Below are 22,230 nucleotides of genomic sequence, written 5' to 3'. Positions count from 1 at the left end.
ATTTCCCAGGCTCCCCTACTTTGCCATCATAGGTAAAGGAAAGGATTGATGTCTTCATATCTTGTTTTGCCTTCTTTAGGAAGCATATTGAATATCAATGTCCTTCTAAACATTTTTAAGGTTTTATTTACCTTTGACTCTATTTATTCTGCTTTTTAAATAAATTTTTCAACTCATTCCTACTACACACGATTAACTGTGTTGTTAAACCCAGTTGATTTAAACTAACAAGGCAAGCATTAGCTAATGGTTTCGTCAATGCCTTGCCTTTCCTCATCATAGACACCTGGGGGCACCAGATTGATGGAAAAGTTTTCCTTTCTTCTTTGATGTGAGATGAAATGCATTACGTTCAGACCTTTTTTTAAAAAGTCAAATCAATACAGTCTTCAATATCAGGTATTAGTAATTTGTAAGGACAAAACTAATACCAGTCCGATGAATACCAATCTTCATTTTTTCTTTTAGCCTTAAATATTAAGAATTCCTATTCAGCCAAGTTACAGTGGCTCATACCTACAATCCCAGTGCTTTAGGAAGCCAAGGCAGGAGGATCGCTTCAGGCCAGGGGTTTAAGACCAGCTGAGCAACAGAGTGAAACCCCATCTCTATTTAAAAAAAAAAAAAAAAAAAAGTCGGCCGGGCACGGTGGCTCACACCTTTAATCCCAGCATTTTGGGAGCAGAGGCAGGCAGATCACCTGAGGTCAGGAGTTTGAGATCAGCCTGACCAACATGGAGAAACCAATCTTTACTAAAAATACAAAATTAGCATGGTGTGGTGGTGCATGCCTGCTACTCGGGAGGTTGAGGCAGCTACTCGGGAGGCTGAGACAGGAGAATCCCAGCTATTGGGGAGGCTGAGGCAGGAGAATCACTTAAATCCGGGAGGCAGAGGTTTCGGTGAGCCAAGGTCGTGCCATTACACTCCAGCCTGAGCAACAAGAGTGAAACTCCATGTCAAAAAATAAATAAAAAATAAAGTTCCTATTCATCTAAGTCATGACCCATGCTGCAATTCACACTACTATTAGGAAAAGACATTATCCTTGACAATTTGTTATTGACTGACATAAGCAGTGGGAGGACCAGTTTTAAAAATAGCTATATTTCAAATAGTTGTCAAAAGCTTTTAAAAATAGAGGGTATTTTTATGGTGAAGAACTGAAGTTTTTATCTGTTTATATTTGAACTTTATTTTGTGTTCTGCGCATTTCTGTTTAAAAGAAAAAGAATGAACGTTGATTTCTTTATGTGTTCCAGAATGGATTGTCTCCATTGCACATGGCCACACAAGGGGATCATTTAAACTGCGTCCAGCTTCTCCTCCAGCATAATGTACCCGTGGACGATGTCACCAATGACTACCTGACTGCCCTACACGTGGCTGCCCACTGTGGCCATTACAAGGTCGCCAAGGTTCTCTTGGATAAGAAAGCTAACCCCAATGCCAAAGCCTTGGTAAGTGGCTCAGCCAGCGAGTCCAAGCTCAGTGGTCCTGCTCACAACGTGCTGCCTCTGCATGTGAAGGGATTGCTTTGGGGAGGTTAAAATGGAAGGTGCTAGTTACAGTGTACTTCTTGTCAATTTTTTCAAATATCCTTCAGGAAAATCTACAAAATTTTCTATTTCTGACATGAGAAAGGCTGATGGAGCCAAATTGTTAATGTTTTTATGATCACATAAGGGTTTCCCTTATGAACTTAAAGACTCTACAATTATAAAAAGACTAAGGTGGCCAACGTCATCTTATTGTAGATAAACTTATTCTGTGAATTAAAAGTTTATTCTGAAATCTGAAAATGAGGCAAAGTTATCAAAAAACTGTTTTAAATATAAGAGGTCTGGGAATTTGTGAGCTAAAATTTTATATTACCTTAACCTTGTAAGTTAATGAAATATTGCCTGTAATCTTCTGTTTCCTTTTGCCAGTCAGAATTTTGGTCCGGTTTAGAGGCTAAACTTTAAGAAAATTTATTCTTTTCACCTTTAGCTATGCTATACTTTGGTTTTCTCAGCAAGATGGTGCTTGTTGTCTTTGCAAAAATAAATGGTCCCAACTTAGTAAGCTGTCTATTTCAGAATAAGTACCCATGTTTTGGAAAAAATAAGTCATCCAATTTTAGGGAAAATGTGGGATTACTAGCAATTTTGAGGTAGAGGTTGTCATCCAATTGACCCTTTTAGGAAGGGTTTTTGCCCCTTTCCAAAGGGTGCGGTCATCCTGTCTGGATAAATCCATACCACCTCTTGTACTCTGGGGGCTCTAAAATTCAGAGTGGGCGGGAAAGAATGACAAAAGAGAAACTCTACAGACCCCAGACAGCTCCTTGCCACTATAATTCTAAAACCTTTCACCAGAGCAGCATTTCAAAATCTGTTGACCCACCCAGTCTATCAAATGTGTCTGAATTTTGAGAAGAGAGGAAAGGAAATTAGCAGTCATGACTCATTTTTCCATACAAGAAAAAATAAGTCCTAAAACAGGGTGTGGGCTCCCGCTCTCATTTTCCTCTGACTCTGAAGATTTCACAGCATATGGAGGTTGTAGCCAGTCATCCTGGGATGGACTGTGGCCAGATGATCTGAGAAGCCTCGGTGAAAGCACCTGCGGTGACTTTAACCAAAGCTTTTATGGTGGACTCTAGTATTTTATAGTTCTCCACTCACAGCTGAAATACGTGCCACATTCTCAATCATCAGGCAGGACAATTTGGGATGTAATTTATTAAAAAACAGATTCTTGTATTAGATTAAATAGTAAACCAAATGATTCAAATAATGGGATATTTACATTTCTGCATCCTTGGAGTAAACACCTACTTGAAGCATAAAGCTAGAGAAGAAATGAAAACATTTTAGAGCTGGTCTTTTAGTTGTCCTAAAACACAGCAAAGAGGACAGAATAAACCGTGCTGAAGCTGAGCTGTGAGGACAGATGTTCCTGCCTAGAGGTTTTCAGTCTGTATTTGAAATGAGGTAGAGGAAGGACATATTATTCTTATTCTTATTCTTTTAGACAGAGTCTCACTCTGTCACCAGGCTGGAGTGCAGTGGCACTATCTCGGCTCACTGCACCATCAGCCTCCTGGGTTCAAGCGATTCTCTTGCCTCAGCCGCCCAAGTAGCTGGGACTACAGGCATGCACCACCACACCCAGCTAAGTTTTGTGTTTTTAGTAGACGTGGGGTTTCGCCATGTTGGCCAGGATGATCTCAATCTCCTGACCTCATGATCCACATGCCTCGGCCTCCCAAAGTGCTGGGATGCCAGGTGTGAGCCACCGTGCCTGGCCTTTTTTCTTTCTTTTTTTTTTTTTTTTTGAGATGGCATTTCGCTCTTGTCGCCCAGGCTGGAGTGCGATGGCATGATCTCGGCTCACTGCAACCTCCGCCTCCCAGGTTCAAGCGATCCTTCTGCCTTAGCCTCCCGAGTAGCTGGGATTACAGGTGCCTGCCACCACACCCAGCTAATGTTTGTATTTTTAGTAGAGACAGAGTTTCACTATGTTAGCCAGACTGGTCTCAAACTTTTGACCTCAGGTGATCCACTCACCTTGGCCTCCCAAAGTGCTCAGATTATAGGTGTGAGCCACCACACCCAGCCTGGGACATATTGTTTGGAAGAGTGAATTCCAAAATAAAATAACAAAAGAAATGATCATTTTTACCTCAGCTAAATGAGAGACTGTAACGAAAATTCACTTCCTGTTTACAATTACCAGGGCAACTTGGGTTCCTAGGGAAGCTAGACTACCTCTACTTCCAGAGTAGAATCTATATGCTGCTTAACCCCAGTACTTTCTGTTCATTTCAATGTACCATGCATCATTTTAGCAAAACTCTTTTAATGCACATAGTGAAACTGGATGTTGATGGAATGTAGTCAAGCAGGTATGTGTATTCGTTCCTTGCAGAATGGCTTTACCCCTCTTCATATTGCCTGCAAGAAGAATCGAATTAAAGTAATGGAGCTCCTTCTGAAACATGGTGCATCCATCCAAGCTGTAACCGAGGTGAGAAAAGTTAAGGTTTCTAGGAGTCCTGAGATACCAATAGTATAGGCTTAGCAGCCAGAGCCCCAGGGCTATCTCCAGGGACCAGCTAGTTTGTTTGTGTATCATGATCATAGACTGCATTCTGAACTCTTCAGCAAAAGGGCCGCCAGTCCCTAGGAGAAGCAGACAAGCATGTTGGTGGGTGAGTTGGATGCAAATGTATCACCGTGTCAAGAAATCTAGCCTAAAACACTCACTTAGGGGGAACGGCACCATCACAGAAAGCATAATTTTTATAAAATCCTAGACGGTATTGCTTCTCTAATGGGTTCAGTTTTGTCCCCCAAGGGGCATTTGGTCATATCTGGAGGTACTTCAGGTTGTCACAACTGGATAGTACTACTGGTATCTAGTGAGTCAACGCCAAACAGTTTACAGTATACAGGACAGTCTCCCACAACAAAAATTAACTGATTCAAAATGTGCCGAGGTTGAGAAGCCCTGCACAAGACGACCTTGGTGCTTTTGTCGAGTAAGGATTACTCTGTCTCCAAACTCAAAATTAATGAAACAGCTGCTGAGGTTAGTAAAGGATTAGACCTAAGTTTCTCTCATAGGAACCAACTCAAAACTCAGAGAAATGATCCATCAAAATCAGGGCTGCACCTTCTACGAAGCAAACCAAGCCTGACACCTACCCTTTCAGACTTGTCCCAGACCCTCAACCTCCACCTCCCTGCCTCCTAGCACTCTGGTCTCTGTTCATTCTAATTCTAACCCTTGGCACTTCCAAAGACTAGACACTCTTTGGTCCACCTGTGTATGTCTATACCTCTGTGTGTCACACCCCCTTGGCCAGGCTAATCCTGCACATCCTTTAGAACTAAATCTGGACCACCTTCTTCAGGAAACCTCCCCTCACTCACCAGCCTGGACTACATGTTCCTTCTAGGAACCATCCCCACATCCTGTGCATATTTCCATCAAAGCCCTTATCCAGTTATCTGACTTATGAATCAGCTGCAACCCCACAACCCCCAGAGGCTGAAGACTCCTTGGAGGCAGGGCCGAGTCTGAGTGGTCTTCATATACCCACAGTGCCTAGCTCATACATAGTAGATCATTCAGTAAAGTTTTGTTGAATGCCTGATACTTAACTATAGGATTTGAAGCAAACATAAAAATTAAAGTCTAGTATAGTGATTGTTGCTTGGCTTCAGTTTCTTGCCTGCAAATGAAATATTTGCCTAGATTTATAACACTTAAAATTTCTAAAATATTAAATGGTTGACAATATGAATATTGATTTGCCATATTGTCAGACTTATGGCTTCATATTAGGCAACCTGTTATTTTTAATTATAAAATAGAAAGTTTAAGTGCATAGGAAACCTTTTAGAGATCAGGATAGGCTCTGAAATAAAAGTAAATTCTTGGCTGATGTTTGAGTAAATGTCCAGAGATGTCAACCAGTAATCTAGCTTTCTGCTCCCTAAGAGCTTTAAAATGCAGTTCAGACCAAGATTTTGCCTTGCACGAGTTATAACTACTCCCCCTGCTGATGGAAAAAGTTTCCAAGACTATAACAAAATTCTCATTTCCCGAATTGTCCTTTATCTTCTCACTATTTGAAGTCTAGGCTGCCAGAATTATTCCTTTTCTGTCTTTTACCTCACTTTGATTTTATAGCATTCCTTTCATATCTCTTTGACATTCCTCAAATTTCTGCTGAGATTAATTATCCCCTTCTGTCTTTTTTTAAAAAACAGTTTAGCTTTTTCTAGATATACTAAAAAAATTTTATCAAGTTATGATGTACATGTTGTAAGCTAAATTAAACTGAAAAATTTTAAATGGAATCATTTCACATAAAAAGCACAAGTAAATGATACTCTTTAAAAAGATTAATGACTTGAAACTTTTATCATTTTTACTTATTCACTCTATTTAAATCTCATAATCATGGGCATATTCAATATGAAAATACCCTGTAATCAATAACTTCTGCTTTATGCTGAAGAGTGTTCTGGGGTCTGTGTTTATGTATATATTTGTATGTGTGCATAGGAGCTGAAGCAATTCCAGTCTAATCTAGTGACCATTGTAATATTTACTTTAATTATATTGCCTTAATTTGTAATACCTATAAAGTTAAAATATTAAATGTTTGAAACTACCAATCCTGATTTGCTCTTTTATTAAAGAAACAGCTTTGTGTTAGGTACCCTCCTCTTTTATGTGTGACATATACAGTTCTGAGTGCATGGGAATCCACTTTAAAGCCCAGAATAGGACGTGAAATTAAAAAGTCGACTTTTTACTAATATGTGTGAAATCACCACTGTCCTTCCTGTACATACACACATACTTATATGGATAAGGAAGGTTTATTAGTACCTAATAAAAACCTTCAAGTTATTTATCAATTTTTTTCAAAGATCTACATTGAAAGTATGAAATAAACTCTTTTTCTTCTTTAATAGGTATGACGTAAGTCTTTCACAGTGACAGAATTCATTTAGGAAAATGATGATTATGTGTTGATATATTTATCATATAGAATCTGTGGCATAATGGTGAATGTCCTGGTGTCTTCTAATCTGATCATTGGTTTGGATGGATGGATGGATAGATGGATGGATGGATGGCTGCATGGATGGATGGATGGATGGCAGGCTTACAAACAAAGCTTTTTTATGCTAAGACAAGAAACCATTTTCTTCTTTTCCCTTTAGTCGGGCCTTACCCCAATCCATGTTGCTGCCTTCATGGGGCATGTAAATATTGTATCACAACTAATGCATCATGGAGCCTCACCAAACACCACCAATGTGGTAAGTATTCTTTGGACAAAGGAGATCCATTGTGAGTATTTAATGAACTGCCAAAGATGGTTTTTATCTACTTTTTTATTTTTTTTTTTAAGAGTTGGAATATCGCTCGGTCTCCCAGACTAGAATACAGTAGTGCACTTATAGCTCATTGCAGCCTTGAATCCTGGGCTCTAGTGATCCTCCCACCTCAGCCTCCCAAGTATCTGGGACTACAGGAGTGTGCCGTCATGCCCCGCTAATTTTTAAATGTTTTGTAGAGACGGGGCCTTGCTATGTTGCCCAGGCTGGTCTTGAACTCCTGTCTTCAAGCAATCCTCCTACCTTGGCCTCCTAAATTGTTGGGCTTGTAGGTATGAGCCACCATGCCCGGCCTTATTGTTGTTATAATTAATTAATATGTAATTAATATGACTACTTAAAAGAAGAAAATTCAAGAATACATTTGGTTTCCTTTACTTCAAAGGCAAGATACTCTTAGACTCTAGTTGGCTAGAAATTGTTAGGACTGTGGACCATGTTCACTAACCTTACAGGCGCACTACTACTGGATATTATGTTTGAAAAAATAAAGTGTGGGGGGATTTTTCTATAACAGAAGCATTAAAAAGTGTTGCATGTTGGAGAAGTGGTTTAGACAGTATCATTATTTATACAAAGAAGTGATTCCAGCAGGGTGCAGTGGCTCACACCTGTAATCCCAGCACTTGGGGAGGCCGAGGTGGGTAAATCACTTGAGGTCAGGAGTTCAAGACCAGCCTGGCCAACATGGTGAAACCCGTCTCTACTAAAAATACAAAAAAGAATTATCTGGGCGTGGTGACGCATGCGTGTAATTCCAGCTACGCAGAAGACTGAGGCATGAGAATCACTTGAACCCGGGAGGCAGAGATTACAGTGAGCCAAGTTCACGCCATTGTACTCTAGCCTGGACAACAGAGCAAGACTCTGTCTCAAAAAAAAAAAAGAAAGAAAGGAAGAAGTGATTTCAGCGAACTTTAAAGTAGTCTCTCTTTAATGTGCTTCACCATATTGTAGCAAACCCATGGAATACTGTGTTCATAGATTACCTGATGGCATTCTTTTCCCACACTAAGCATTGCTCTGTAGAAACCACAAGGCTCCCTTCAGTGTAGCTATCAGAGTAGTAACTTACCACCCATGATCTGCATGTGGCATTTGACAATGTTTTACAGAATTTGACATCATAATATTAGCCAAACAGACCACGAGCATAATAACACTTGTTGGACTCATGAGCCTTAAAGAAGTAACAATAAAACAAGGACCATCCTGGCACAGAAGGGGCAAGCTAGGAGGTCCTGCACCCTCACCCTGAGAGTGAGGCTCCCCAGTAAGACTGTATCTTCCAGCTGCCCCAAGCAGTACAACCATAAGGTAGAAACAGACCAGCTTCTCAGATGAAATATAGTCTTTCATGGTACTAATTGCAGAGAATGTTTTCATTCATAAAGAGAATGCTGAGAAATACACTAAATGACGTCCTCAACACCTTTCCAGTAAACACAATCCACCAGCTTCCTGTAAAATCTGTCTTCATGTGTCCTTGCGTGGAAGTAGGTAGCCTATAAAGCAAAGCTCAATTTATAAAGGCAGTTTACAAGTGAGCGTCACTTGTGTGAGAAAATAGAATTTTTGTTATTTGTATGTTTCAGTGTATCTGTTTCTAATATCATTTTCAGTTTTAATCAAGTAAAGAAGTAATCTGAATTAAAATCTCTTTGGTGAAAAAGTAGGGGGAGGGTGGTCCGGGGCAAAGAAAATGACCCACTGGGAAAATGCCCAAAGATGAAGATACTGATCTGTTCAGATAAAACAGGAAATGCAAACCAGCTGTCGGCAAGCCAAATCCGGCCCTCGACTGTGTTTATGTTGCCCATGTAGTATTTTGTTTTTAATTCTGAATTTATGGTCAATATTTAAGAATTGGAAAATTCATACAAATATCCAGACTGCCACTTCTTTTGAAAAGTAGCAAGGTGTGGCATGGTAAGGCTGGCATCCTGCACACTGACAGCAGGGAGCTGCAGATGCAGGGGCGGGGAGGAGGGTGGGCTGCCCTCTTCAGCACAGGTATGGGCTCTCTGGAGCACGCCACACCCGCCCTGCTGCACTCACTCACCCGCCTGCTTGGCTCCTGTGAGCACTCGCCTTTCCAGCCCCAGGGAGGCCACACTGTAGGTTACTGAGCAGCACCCCTGGCACAGTGATTGACAAGACCCCCTAGGCTTATGCCAAAGTCTTTGCCTCAGACCAGCTTCCTGTGAAATTCTTTTGCATTTGGTTTCCTATCTTTTCAATAAGGAAGTGCTTAGGACTATTTTTGCTTGTTGAAAAAAGGTCATCATAAGCTGTATGCCAAATAAAATACGCCACTCTTCTTCAGAGCTGCAGCTAATTTACTTTGGCTCATCTTCCCTAGAGAGGAGAAACAGCACTGCACATGGCAGCTCGCTCTGGCCAAGCTGAAGTTGTGCGGTATCTGGTACAAGACGGAGCTCAGGTAGAAGCTAAAGCTAAGGTATGTGCAGTATTTGACAAGTATTTGAAATGGAGGAAAAACCCTTTGATTTTCATAAAACTTCTGAATATATGTATGCCGTCTTTCAAGAATACTTTAAAAAATAGTGAACAACCTCCAATGATGAAAGTCCCTACCCAAATAACATTGTAAAAAATCACTTTTCTCCTCATTTGTTCATTCAATTATTTAACAAAATGAAATAGGATGACTTGTGCCTGAAACTGTCAACACGTGGCTAGTCCCTAACAGGGTAGGGACTGAATCTAGACTTGGTCCAAAGTTCTTCGCACTCCGTGGAGAAGGGCTTCTGCACAAAGCTTCTAGAATGATCACAACTTGGAAGTGTAAGTGAGCTTTCTTGGTTGACTTATATGTCAGCTGTCAACAGCCACAAATGGAAAAAGGGGATTTTTTTTCTACACAAACTGTTTGGTCACTCAGAATTGGCCTCCTATCTCACCTGCAGGAGAAACCCACTTATCTGCTGCTACTGAGATGAATAGTTTGCTCTGGTTATCAGAATGGCAGTTCAGGTCCAGAATCATAAACCATTTAATTTCAATCTACAATATGTAAATATAAATCTACTGAGTCTGCAGTCTCTAGTTTCAAGTTAAGGGTGGCAGTAGTAGCAGTGTATGACATCTGTCTTTGGCACCTGTTTTTTCTGCTTTCAATATTCCTTTCCTCCCTTGTGGCATCTCCCTAACTCCTCTTATGCTTCCTGCTGGTTAGATAGCCCCTCTTACTTTGACATTGACCCTCGTCCTCCTTACTCTTCCAAAACGGTGTCCTCTATTCTAGCCTCTTTCTCTACCTTTCCTTCTTAAAGCACTTAACTGCATCTTATCACAATTCAGTAGAGAATTTCTATTTAGAGGGCTACCACAGGGAATATTTGGGCAAATTAGGATAAGTTGTGCCTCTCACTTAGGGATAAGACCCTAGGGGATCAGGACTTGGTGAGTACCTCCTGCCTTTAGATGAATTGTAGTGAGGGGCTGTCTAGTCTAGACAGATGCAGCCCATGCCAGGATGCACAGCTTGGCACGCAGAGAACATCAGCCCATGCTGACGCTTCGACCGGGAGCCTTTGCGCAGGTATACTGTGCAACCCTGCGCTGCCTTCCTCACGCTCTGCTTTTGTACGGGAAGGCCGAACCAACAAAATAATTCATTCCATGAGAGTGCTAATAACTGGTGTGGAGGTATAATGTCCCTCCCAGGTGTATGAGTTTTTACTAGGATACATTCTCTTATCTCCCAAAGAAGGAGCAATTAAAGTTCAAAATTGATTCTCTGTGGCAGGTGATGGTGGGGGAACATTTACGGATAGAACTGTGTTTCACAGTTTCATTGTTAATGGGTCACTCTCCAATGCTATTAAATGAGCTTAGAGCTACCATCTCCTCATTTCTGAATGTTGAAGAAAAAGATAAGATTTTTTTTTAGCATTGACTCAAATAGTTGAATGTACCTCTTACATCAGGCAGCTAATGTCCCCTGAATTTTTCATAAAGGCACCACTGTTGTCTCAGCTCATCGGCCTTACATTTCTACCTTGCTGTTTAGGATGACCAAACCCCACTCCACATTTCAGCCCGACTGGGGAAAGCAGACATAGTCCAACAGCTGTTGCAACAAGGGGCTTCTCCAAATGCAGCCACAACTTCTGGGTACACCCCACTTCACCTTTCCGCCCGAGAGGGGCATGAGGATGTTGCCGCCTTCCTTCTGGATCATGGAGCATCTTTATCTATAACAACAAAGGTATGAGAGTGAATCTCAGAATCCTACTCTATCCCCCCAAATACATCATCCTTACAGTTCCCAGCACAGTAACAGGTCCAGAAGCTGCATGACAGCATCCGTTCTTGCAATCCTACAGTAGTCATTAATATGGCCAGCAAAGCTCTGTGGTGTGAGAGGGTGGTGGTTAGTATTTTGTGGTTTTTTTTTTTTTTTCTTGTCTTAAGTTTCTTGGCACATTTTCTTCTAATGAAACCTTACTGAAATCTGGAGTCAGATTTCTAGTAAGTTATTTGATGGACTTAAATGGTAGTTTAAAAGCAGAGCTACAGATTAGCAAATTGCTCAGGCCAAGCACACAAACCACGTTATCACAGCTCAGTTGGTGGATGCTTTTATAATACTTGCAAAACAGGCAGTCAATTTTTCTTGGGGTTGTTTTTGTTCTTTTTTGTTGTCATTATTGTCTTCTCTGACTTATGGTTTATTTTTATCTCAACTCGGATGTCTTAGAGTAATACCCTAACAACATACAGTTGTTCTGCATGTGCTGAATGCAAAATTTGGAGCTCATTTTTCTTGTGATACTACGTAAGCCTAGCAAGTGTGATAGCAAGATGAATGGGCTTATGGCGTATCTTAAAAAGCTAGTAACTGGTACTGCACTCTTTTATTTGGATGCAGATAAGAAAGATTAATGTGTATTCAATATAGAAGATAATTACAAAGAGAAAACTATCAGGATAAATGATGACAACCTCAGACTTCATTTCTTGTGATTCTTTGGGCTCTTCAGTAGAGTTAAGATGCAAGTTCAGGAAGCTCATTTGATGTGAAACAGAATAATGGGTTGATAGGGTCTTGAGTGTTCAGGCATTTCACCGTATCAGCTGCACATTCCCTTTACTTTGCTGTAGTCTCCTGAGGTCGAATGTGCTGATGAGCCCGCTAATCCCTGACTCATGACTGGGACCGCCGCAACAGTGTACTGATTGGGCTGGTTGATACACAGCTTCTTGTAGGAGTTGGAAGCTTGAGAGAGCAGCCACTCAGCTATTAACATCCAATTGTTGTATATTTGTCCATGTGTCATTATTCAATTCACCTATAGAATAGGCATCGTCATTCTAGAATCATGTCATTATTCAGTTCACCTATGGTGGCAAAGGTGAGAGAATTTCTGACTCCTCCTCCTGAAGACTAGAGCACACGTAAGGATTGTGTATACACAGAGAAGCAGGGAAACAAGAAGAGAAAGTGTCCGGTCTGGTGATGTGAGATTGTAAGAGGTTCAGACTTGCCCTGGATTTTCCCAAGCCCTCCAAACTGAGTGTGTTACTGTAACTTCTTCTTCCCACAATATGAAACTCTTAAAACAACCCTAGAATAAGCCCCAGATCCAGCTCTCCAACTTCATTCTGGCGAGATACCTGATGATTTCCAGAATCAATAGCATGCATGCTGTGGCTCAGTCAGCAGAAGGGAGAAAGATTAGGTATCCTGGTATGTTATACTCACATCCTATCAATAAGGAGGCTTTTTAACTCTTATCTATGAGTCTTGGACTTTAACTGCAGACTTCACTGCTCATCGTTATTAGAACAGTTCATCGGTTCTGGAAAGCAGCGCCCTTATGTCTTATCTTTTCATTTGGTTGGTTGGGTGGTTGGTTTGGGTTTTATGTGTGTTTTCCTTATGTCATTTCTATTGTTCATTATTTTTATGGTTTTTTTTTTTTTTTTCAGAAAGGATTTACTCCTCTTCATGTGGCAGCAAAATATGGAAAGCTTGAAGTCGCCAATCTCCTGCTACAGAAAAGTGCATCTCCGGATGCTGCTGGGAAGGTAAGAGGCCAGCCACCCTGAAACAGGCCACTGCCACGATAACAAAACAGACCCTTACTAATATTTACTAATGGCCACCTGAATTATACCTAAATATTTAAGTCCCACTAGGATGAAGAGCCCTTGGGGAATAAAAGGTAAATACTGGGGTCCAAGTATTGTGGAAACTGGAATGTAAATATGCCCTATGTCGTATCCAGTCTAATCTCATTTCCTCAATCTAGGCCTCTGGTATTAAAACACCTTTGACATTGGTTGTTGTTTCTGCACGTGTTTTCAGAGCGGGCTAACCCCACTGCATGTAGCTGCACATTACGATAATCAGAAAGTGGCCCTTCTGCTTTTGGACCAAGGAGCCTCACCTCACGCAGCTGCAAAGGTACCTTTAATTCCACAGTCTAAGGAGACTGATGGGTAAGGTCTATCAGTCTCTCTGTGCACATGTACTTCTGCTCCACCAGGAGTGCCTTCCTAGTTTAGGCACCACTAAAAAATCCCAGCAATAGAAGCATCTTAGGACATCTGTGCCTTCTGTGATTTAGTCCACTAATATGGTAGATGCTCAGGAAATATTTACTTGTCAGTTGATTTTATTTGACAATCCAGGACCTCCTGGAGGACGGAGAGTTGGAACACTCTTTCGCCAGATGAAAAACATAAGTACAGCCTGAGGGAGTAAGAAAGTTCTGATTTGTCAGAATTATGAAATATGTGTTACATTTTTCTGGCCATGTTATTGCCTTCAAGTTGTTTATTTGCATTTAGTAAAATGGGGTTGAGAGGTTTTACATGTGGTTTTTGTTACTGCTAAGGAGAATCTTTATTGTTAGGGTGTTTTTGATCAGTAGATAACTTAGATTTCTGAGAGAAGAGAGGAACTGAGTAGGTGTATTAGTATTTTAGTAATCTAATTTGGGGGACAAATCATAAAGAAGAGTTTTCTGAAAAACAGGTTAATAAAGTGCTGTTGGTTTAATAAGCTCCCTGTTGTTAAGCAGGTGGCTATGATCAGAGAACACTGAAACGATGCAAACCACCATTTCAATCTTGTTCAGTTATTTCAGTAAACACTATTGACTGAAGGACCCTTGAGTACCCCTTATGCTTTTTACATCTTTGATTTACTATTCCATGTTGGGGCAGCTACAGTGTTCTCCTTTAAACCTAATGTTTAGATCACATCATTGTATACACAGATGAATGAACTGGGGTTGTTCTAGATTATTTTAGATACCCTAAGAGATCAAGTTTTAGGTACTCTCTCCATATAGGAGTATGTTATCTTCGATGGGTATTTTTTCCTGGAATCTTTCAATCATTTTCTGCCCTCTCCTCTCCAGAATTATACCCAGTGAAATCTAAACTTCAAAATCCAACTCCCAAACTTGCTTTTAATATAAATGTAGCTTTCCCCTCCATACTTTCTGACCCTGACAACATTCTTTCTATTACAAAACCACACCTTGACTTGATAAAACTTTATCTTTGTTTTGCTTTGAGACAGAGTCTAGCTCTGTTCCCAGGCTGGAGTGCAGTGGCGATCTCGGCTCACTGCAACCTCTGCCTCCCAGGTTCAAGCAATTCTCCTGCCTCAGCCTCTTGAGTTGCTGGGACTACAGGCATGGGCCACCATGCCCAGCTAATTTTTGTATTTTTTAGTAGAAAGGGGGTTTTGCCATGTTGGCCAGGATGATCTCGATCTCTTGACCTCGTGATCCACCCACCTTGGCCTCCCAAAGTGCTGGGATTACAGGCATGAGCCACCATGCCCAGCCAATAAAACTGTATTATTGTAAAAAAAAAAAAAAAAAAAAAAAAAAAAAAAAAAAAGCATATAGCATTATTCATGATAGCCAAAAGGTGGAAACAACCCAAATATCCATTGATGGATGAATGCATATACTCACTGTGCATACACACACTGTAATATTATTTAGCCTTTAGAAGGAAGAAAATTCTGATAATACATGGCGGAATCTTGAAGACATTGTGCTAAGTAAACCACTCACAAAAGGACAAATGTATGATTCTGCTTGCATGAAGTACGCAGAGTAGTTGAATTTATGGAGACAGAGATAGGATGGTGGTGGTCAAGGGTAGAGGGAGAAGGGAATGGGGAGTTAATGTTTAATGGATACAGAATCTCAATTAGGAAGACTAAAAAGTTCTGGAGATGGATAATAGTGATGGTTGGAGAACAATGTGAATATACACTACTTAATGCTACTGACCTGTACATTTAAAAGTGATTTAAATGGGAAATTTTGTTATGTGTATTTTAGCATAATTTTAATGAGAAAAAGTGTAAGAAATTTAATGGTTGTACATTTTATTTCATATCATGTTTATACCCCTGTATGTGTGGGCTACTTTTCTTTTTCTTTTTTCTTTTCTTTTGAGCTGCAGCCTCACTCTGTCGCCCAGGCTGGAGTGCAGTGGCGTAATCTTGGCTCACTGCAACCTCTGCCTCCTGGGTTCAAGCGATTCTCCTGCCTCAGCCTCCCAAGTAGCTGGGATTAGAGGTGCCTGCAAACATGTCCAGCTAATTTTTATATTTTTAGTAGAAATGGGGTTTCACCACATTGGCCAGGCTGGTCTTGAACTCCCAAATCCTCCTGCCTTGACCTCCCAAAGTACCCAGCCACTTCTTTTCTTATGTGTAAGTAACCTCAAGTCCTTGGTAAATAATAAGGGGAAATAATTTGTAAGTGAATTGTTTTTTCCTTGGATAAGAATAATAATTTTGGCACAAAATGCAGCATAGCATTGACCACAGTTATAAAACAATAAGTGCAACGAATGATTCCAATCTCTCTTTCTACTCTCAAGTAACTCTTAAAAAGGGCAATAATTGGTATATTCCTAGTTTATTTCCCCTTTATATTTGTCAAACAAGACTTAGTATTCATAGTTCCAGATCTGCAAATATCCTTTACAAAGATTTGAAAAGAAAAGCTGTCCTTAAATAATTCCTTATAACATTCCATTAGCCTTAGGCATGTTTTTATAGTCAATTAAACACAGGCTTTTCTAATGGGACATTGATTCTCATTTGCATGCACAATTGCCTCCATAAGAGCCTGGGTAATGCCATCTCTGGCACATGCCCAACAACCCCTGTCTTCTGGGGCAGTGGTACCTGCCAGGGACTTTTTCTAGACTTTAATCTTAAGCAAAGCCAGTCGTATAACTTTAGGTATTGGCTTTATCTGCTAGGAAAAAAAAAAAAGACCCAGCTAAAATGGTTTAAATTGATGCGCCTCCATTTTCTCATGGCACAGTCTCATAGACGGGACTGTTGTTGGTGTTGATGTAGGGTGTTGAGGCGAGTTCCCTGTGACTTTTTTTTTTTTTTTAATTGTATTTTAGGTTTTGGCCCTGTGACTTTTTAAAAAATCAGTTTGGGGGTACAAATGCAGTTGTGTTACATGACATATCGCTTACTGCTGAAGATCAGACTTTTAGTGTAACTATCACCCAAAGTGTGTACTTTGTATCCATTAGAGAATTCCTTGTCCCACCCCACTCCCACCCTCCCACCTTTCCAAGTCTCCAGTGTCTGTTATTCCACTCTGTGTCCACGTGCATGCATTATTTAGCTCTTGCTTTTAAGCAAGAACATGCAGTATTTGACTTTGAGTTATTTTACTTAAGATAATGGCCTCCAGTTTGATCCACGTTGCTGCAAAAGTCATAATTTTATGAGTGGTATTCCATGCTGTGTGTGTATTTATGTGTACATGTATATATGTGTGTGTCATAAAATATATAATTATATACATTATATATATAATTGATTTCCAGCTTTATATTTGTCAAACAAGACTTTATAGCTGAGTAGTATTCCACTGGTGTGTGTGTGTGTGTGTGTGTGTGTGTGTGTATCTGTATACACACACACACCATGGAATACTATTCAGCTATTAAAAAAGAATAAAAAATGTATATCCCACATATTCCTTATCCAATCATCCATTGGTAGACACTAATTTGATTCCAGGACTTTGCTGTTGTGAATATTGCTACAGTAAACATACAGGTAAGCCAGGCACAGTGGCTCATGTCTGTAATCTTAGCACTTTGGGAGCCTGAGGTAGGCAGATCACCTGAGGTCAGGAGTTCCACACCAGCCTGACTAACATTGAGAAACCCTGTCTCTACTAAAAATACAAAATTAGCCAGGTGTGGTGGGGCATTCCTATAATCCCAGCTACTCAGGAGGTTGAGGCAGAAGAATCGTTGAACCTGGGAGGCGGAGGTTGCAGTGAGCCAAGATTGCACCATTGCACTCCAGCCTGGGCAACAAGAGTGAAACTCCCATCTCAAAAAAATAAATAAATAATAAAATAAAATAAATAAACATACAAGTGCAAGTATCTTTTTGATATAATGATTTATTTTCCTTTGGGAACTATCTAACAGTGGTAAGTTTGCTGGATTAAGGGTAGTTCTCTTTTTAGTTCTTTAAGGTATCTCCTTACTATTCTCCTAAGAGGTTATATTAATTTGCATTCCTACCAACAGTGTATAAGCATTTCTTTTTTTCTGTATCCTCGCCAACGTCTATTATTTTTGACTTTTCATTATAGGCATCCTGATTGGTGTGAGATGGTATCTAATTGTGGTTTTGAGTTGCATTTCTCTGATGATTAGTGATGATGAGCATCTTTTCATATGCTTCTCGGCCATTTGTGTGTCTTCATAAAATGTCTGTTTGTGTCCTTTGCCCCCTTTTTAAATGTTTTTTTTTTTTCTTGTTGAGTTGTTTGAGTTCCTCATAGAGCTTGGATATTAGTTCTTTGCCAGATGTATAGTTTGTGAATATTTTCTCCCATTCTGTAGGTTATCTGTTCATTCTGTTGATTGTCTCTTTTGCTATGCAGAAGCTTTTTAGTTTACTTAAGTCTCATTTGTCTGTTTTTCGATTTGCTGCATTTGCTTTTGAGGTCTTAGTCACGAATTTTTTTCCCTAGGTCAATGTCCAGAAGAGTTTTTCTTATGGTTTCTTCTAGAGTTTTTATAGTTTCAGGTATTACATTTAATTCTTTAATCTATCCTGAGTTACTTTTTTTATATGGCAAGAGTTACGGGTCTAGTTTCACTCTCCTTTCTGTGTCTATCAAATTTTCCTAGCACCATTTACTGAATAAGATGTCCTTTTCTCTGTGTTTATTTTGTTAACTTTGTCAAAGATCAGTTGGCTGAAGGCATATGGCTTTATTTGTGAGTTTTCTGTTCTGTTCCATTGATCTATGCATATATTTTTATGCCAGTGGCATGCTGTTTTGGTTACTATAACCTTGTAGTATAGTTTGAAATTAGATAATATGATGCTTCCAGCTTTGTTCTTTTTGCTTAGGATATCTTTGGCTGTTTGGGATCTTTTTTGTTTCCCTATGAATTTTAGGATTGCTTTTTCTAATTCTGTGAAAAACGAACCTGGTATTTTAATAGGAATTGCAATGAATCTTTGGTTTTTCCCTCCAAAGATTGTTGATCAAGTTGCCAAATTTCCTTTCAAGCCACAGGCAGCAAAAATGTCAGCACAACAGGGCTTTCCCAGAAGTTCCACCAAACCACATCTCCTTACACCCCATTGGCTACTTCTATGTGCAAAAAAACTTGGGAAATGTAGTGCTAACTAAGCACATTGCCAGAGAAGTTTGTTTGTTTTGTTTTGTTTTTATTCATTTTTTTTTGTTTATTTGTTTTTAACTAAGAAAGGAGAATAGATACAGAGTAGACAGTCTGCCTTCTTTACTGCAGGGGAGCCCAGGCATTCCTGAATTCTGGCAGTGGTGAGAGATAATGAACAGAGCATCGATAGGGTATGATTACCATATGGATGTGACAGCAGCAACCTCAATGTTAACTCTTCATCAAATCACATCCTGTGTCCTTTTTCTTAGAGTATGTGATGCCTTCTTCTTATCATTTCTTCTACTTTCTTCTCTTATTTTAAATTGCCAGTGTATTGTCTTATTCATACGTGTCCTAGAAATGTGGTGAGGTTTCGTGAAATTGGAGTGCTGAAAAGTAGTGGGCTGCCCTAATCCATTTTAGTCCAATCTATGTCCTGTGGCAGGACTTTAAGCTGGCAAGAGGGTTGGCTTGAGTTCAGGCATAAGCTGGATACTAATTGTGGAAGAGATAGTGAGCTTTAAGTGTTATTTATCAGGTTTCTCCTCCATAAAATGTACAAGATATCTATTGATACAGATCAGTGTATCTGTGAAAGTTCTTGAAAAAAATTAAAATATGATTTAAATGCTATATGTTACTTTTGATAAGTCTTTCTGAGATTAACTTTTCATACTAAAATAATACCTGAGTCATTTTTCCCTTGCTTTGTACTTTCCTTTGTATCTCAGGTAAGGAGCTCGAGATAAATCCTTGAGCAATAATAGTAATTTGTCTGGAATTGGCATACATTACAGAGCTGAGTCAGGCTCGCTTGTGCGCACGCGAGCTCACTCTTGCTCTCTCTCTCTCTCTCTCTCTCTCTCTCTCTCAGAGTTCTAAAGACAGGCTCTCTCTCTGTTGCCCAGGCTGGTCTCAAGCTCCTGGGCTCAAGTGATCCTCCTGCCTCAGCCTCTAAAGTAGCTGAGACTACAGGCATGCACCACCAAGCCTGGCTGCTACAGCTCTCTTAATAAAAAAACATTTTAGGACATAGGATTCTTTTTGGTGGAATTAGAAGTAAACAAGAAGATTTTCATGTGTGAGAGGATCTTGAGCTGCTGTACCTTGGTTAAGGGTTGAGAAATGACTAACCTGAAGATTATATCAATAGCAAAAGCAAAAAGAGACAAGATGCATGATAAGAAGCTAAATTCTGAGTTTATCTTGCCTTTACCACTCTAAGTAGTTAGGTTAGTGTTAGACACATTGACTAATTATATTTCCTATTTTAGTGCTGCTTTGTGAATTTTCACTTTTACACTGGGGTGCTGGGGAGGTGAAACAGCTCACCCACTCCTGTCACTCATTGTAGCATTGGACTCAGACCAAAGCTCTGCATTTGGCTCTAAGGGCATCGGTCTCTGAAGGGTGTGTCTCAGCAGAGGGCCAAATGCTTCTCAGGGCAGCTGGGGTTTCCAGATGGCAATAGGTCAAAATTAAAAATAGGGATATAAAATCTTTTACCCTTGCTCATCCAGTTTGGCAGAGGCTTGTTTCAGAAGAGTCTAGAAGTGGCATTTCCACTTTCATGGGTTGATATAAGGGTTTGTCAAGTGAGGAATGCTGTTGGGTTTGGACATGCCAGTGACTTAAATGTGAGGGTCACTGCAGCAGAATGGCTGAGTACTGGGTGCCACAGCTCCTAAAATCCCTCTGTGTTTTTCTGATTCTTCCACATGACTCAAAAAGAGATTGTGACTGATCTATTGTCCAGATTTGGATCATAGTTCCAAATATAAATTTATAGATTCTATTTTCCTTCTCTAAATATTGCTATCCATAGAAAATTCTAATTTGTCATTGGCATATTTTATATACTCAGATTCATGTCCATGTCAAAGTGGAATCTTGCCCTTCTTATAAGTGACTGTAAACCAGGGCAACATCCCCCAAAACTCTTTCTTGGGGCAGGAGACCCTGATGGCTCCTGAGGCACAGCTGACTAACAGTTTATCAAGGGAGTCTTGATTGTCTGTCTCTCGGCATCAGGGATCAGCCAAGAGAAGGATGCCAGAATGTGCTGAAAGCTCTAGTATTGTCGATTCAAAATCTGAGGATTCCTTTCTTCGTGTAATTAATGTATGTCAGTTATTGTGAGGCACTAGAGAGATACAAAGACAAATATAACGCAATATGTGCCCCTAACAAATGTATATTTTAGTAGGAGGGGACAGATAAATAAACAAAAGAGTGCCACTAAATATCCCCAGGACTTTGATAAGAGTCAGTCAGGGTGGGGGTTGGAGCTGAGGCTTGAGGAGTGGGGAGAAATAAAAAACCTCATGGAGGGTGTGACCCTTGAGCTGAATTTTCAGCTGACAGATGCTGGCTCCTGGGCATGTTGGGGAAAAGCATTCTCGCAGAGTAAGGCAAGACAGAGAAACGTGAGACTGTATTCTGTTTGGGGTACTTGCAGGATGACAGAGCAGCATGAAGGCAAGTTTTGTAATAGAAGAAGTTAAAGGGCCAAATGACAAGAGATGATAGTGTCTTAACTTCCATGAAGTTGTTGGCGAAATTAAAAATTTCAACTTGTAAGCAATACATGGCCATGAAAGGTGTTCTTCAAATAAAAGAATGAATGGCTCTGAACATGCCCTAATGATAACTTACTGTCTGTTGCTTCTTCCTCCTGTCCTCAATTTGAATAAAGCAAGTAATTATTGAGCATGTTGTAACGTAACTTCCTGTAAAAGGGAAATCTATATTCCTTTTGGAAAACCAGTAATACTCTGACTCTTTTTGATTAAAGTATCCATATTAAATTATGTTTTCCGGCCAGGCGTGGTGGCTGACGCCTGTAATCCCAACACTTTGGGAGGCTAGGGCGGGTGGATCACGAAGTCAGGAGTTCAAGACCAGCCTGGCCAATATGGTGAAACCCCATCTCTACTAAAAATACAAAGAAAAAATTAGCTGCGCGTGTGGTGGTGCTCACCTGTAGTCCCAGCTGCTCAGGAGTCTGAGGCAGGAGAATTGCTTGAACCAGGGAGGCGAAGGTGGCAGTGAGCTGAGATTGCGCCACTGTACTCCAGTCTGGTGACAGAGGGAGACTCTGTCTCAAAAAATAAAAATAAAGAAAAAAACAAATTATGTTTTCCCTACTTAGGAATGCCGGAGACATGAGCACACTGTATTCATGGTACCACTTGGCTTACCAGTATTTGCCTACTTAATCATGATTTCTTAAGCAATCATAGAAAACCACTAGGAAGAGACATATACTATTTGAAAATGCACTGTGCGCATTTTTATTTTGTTCCTGGGCATGTGACCAAGTGATTTGTGTTGACAGAATGGTTATACGCCACTGCACATTGCTGCCAAAAAGAACCAGATGGACATAGCGACAACTCTGCTGGAATATGGTGCTGATGCCAACGCAGTTACCCGGCAAGGAATTGCTTCCGTCCATCTCGCAGCGCAGGAAGGGCACGTGGACATGGTGTCGCTGCTCCTCGGTAGAAATGCGAATGTGAACCTGAGCAATAAGGTAACCCACTTCTTTCTTGACAGAGCCTGTGGCTCACCAAAACCTCACACCTCAGAAAGGTCATTGAGAACTCACAAAAGATCTGGGTCA

At 40.3% G+C, this 22,230-nt stretch overlaps 1 protein-coding gene across 5 annotated transcripts in view; it reads left to right on the top strand.

Annotated features, from left to right (window-relative positions):
- ANK3 (ankyrin 3) overlaps positions 1-22,230 on the top strand; it is a 359,094-nt gene that overhangs the window by 186,089 nt on the left and 150,775 nt on the right. For all 5 annotated transcript variants that reach the window (XM_021675764.2, XM_021675765.2, XM_012445733.2 and 2 more), the window contains exons 10-17: positions 1,263-1,460; positions 3,916-4,014; positions 6,732-6,830; positions 9,271-9,369; positions 10,945-11,142; positions 12,867-12,965; positions 13,246-13,344; positions 21,943-22,140. In XM_021675764.2, the coding sequence (XP_021531439.2) occupies positions 1,263-1,460; positions 3,916-4,014; positions 6,732-6,830; positions 9,271-9,369; positions 10,945-11,142; positions 12,867-12,965; positions 13,246-13,344; positions 21,943-22,140 (1,089 nt within the window). The remainder of the gene's footprint in view (positions 1-1,262; positions 1,461-3,915; positions 4,015-6,731; positions 6,831-9,270; positions 9,370-10,944; positions 11,143-12,866; positions 12,966-13,245; positions 13,345-21,942; positions 22,141-22,230) is intronic.

This window comes from Aotus nancymaae, unplaced genomic scaffold (assembly GCF_030222135.1).
Source record: "Aotus nancymaae isolate 86718 unplaced genomic scaffold, 86718_ANA_hifiasm-v0.15.2.pri h1tg000010l, whole genome shotgun sequence".
NCBI classification, from domain to species: Eukaryota; Metazoa; Chordata; class Mammalia; order Primates; family Aotidae; genus Aotus; species Aotus nancymaae.
The sequence above is the reverse complement of the archived record's forward strand: the minus strand, read 5'-3'. Positions and strand labels throughout refer to the sequence as shown.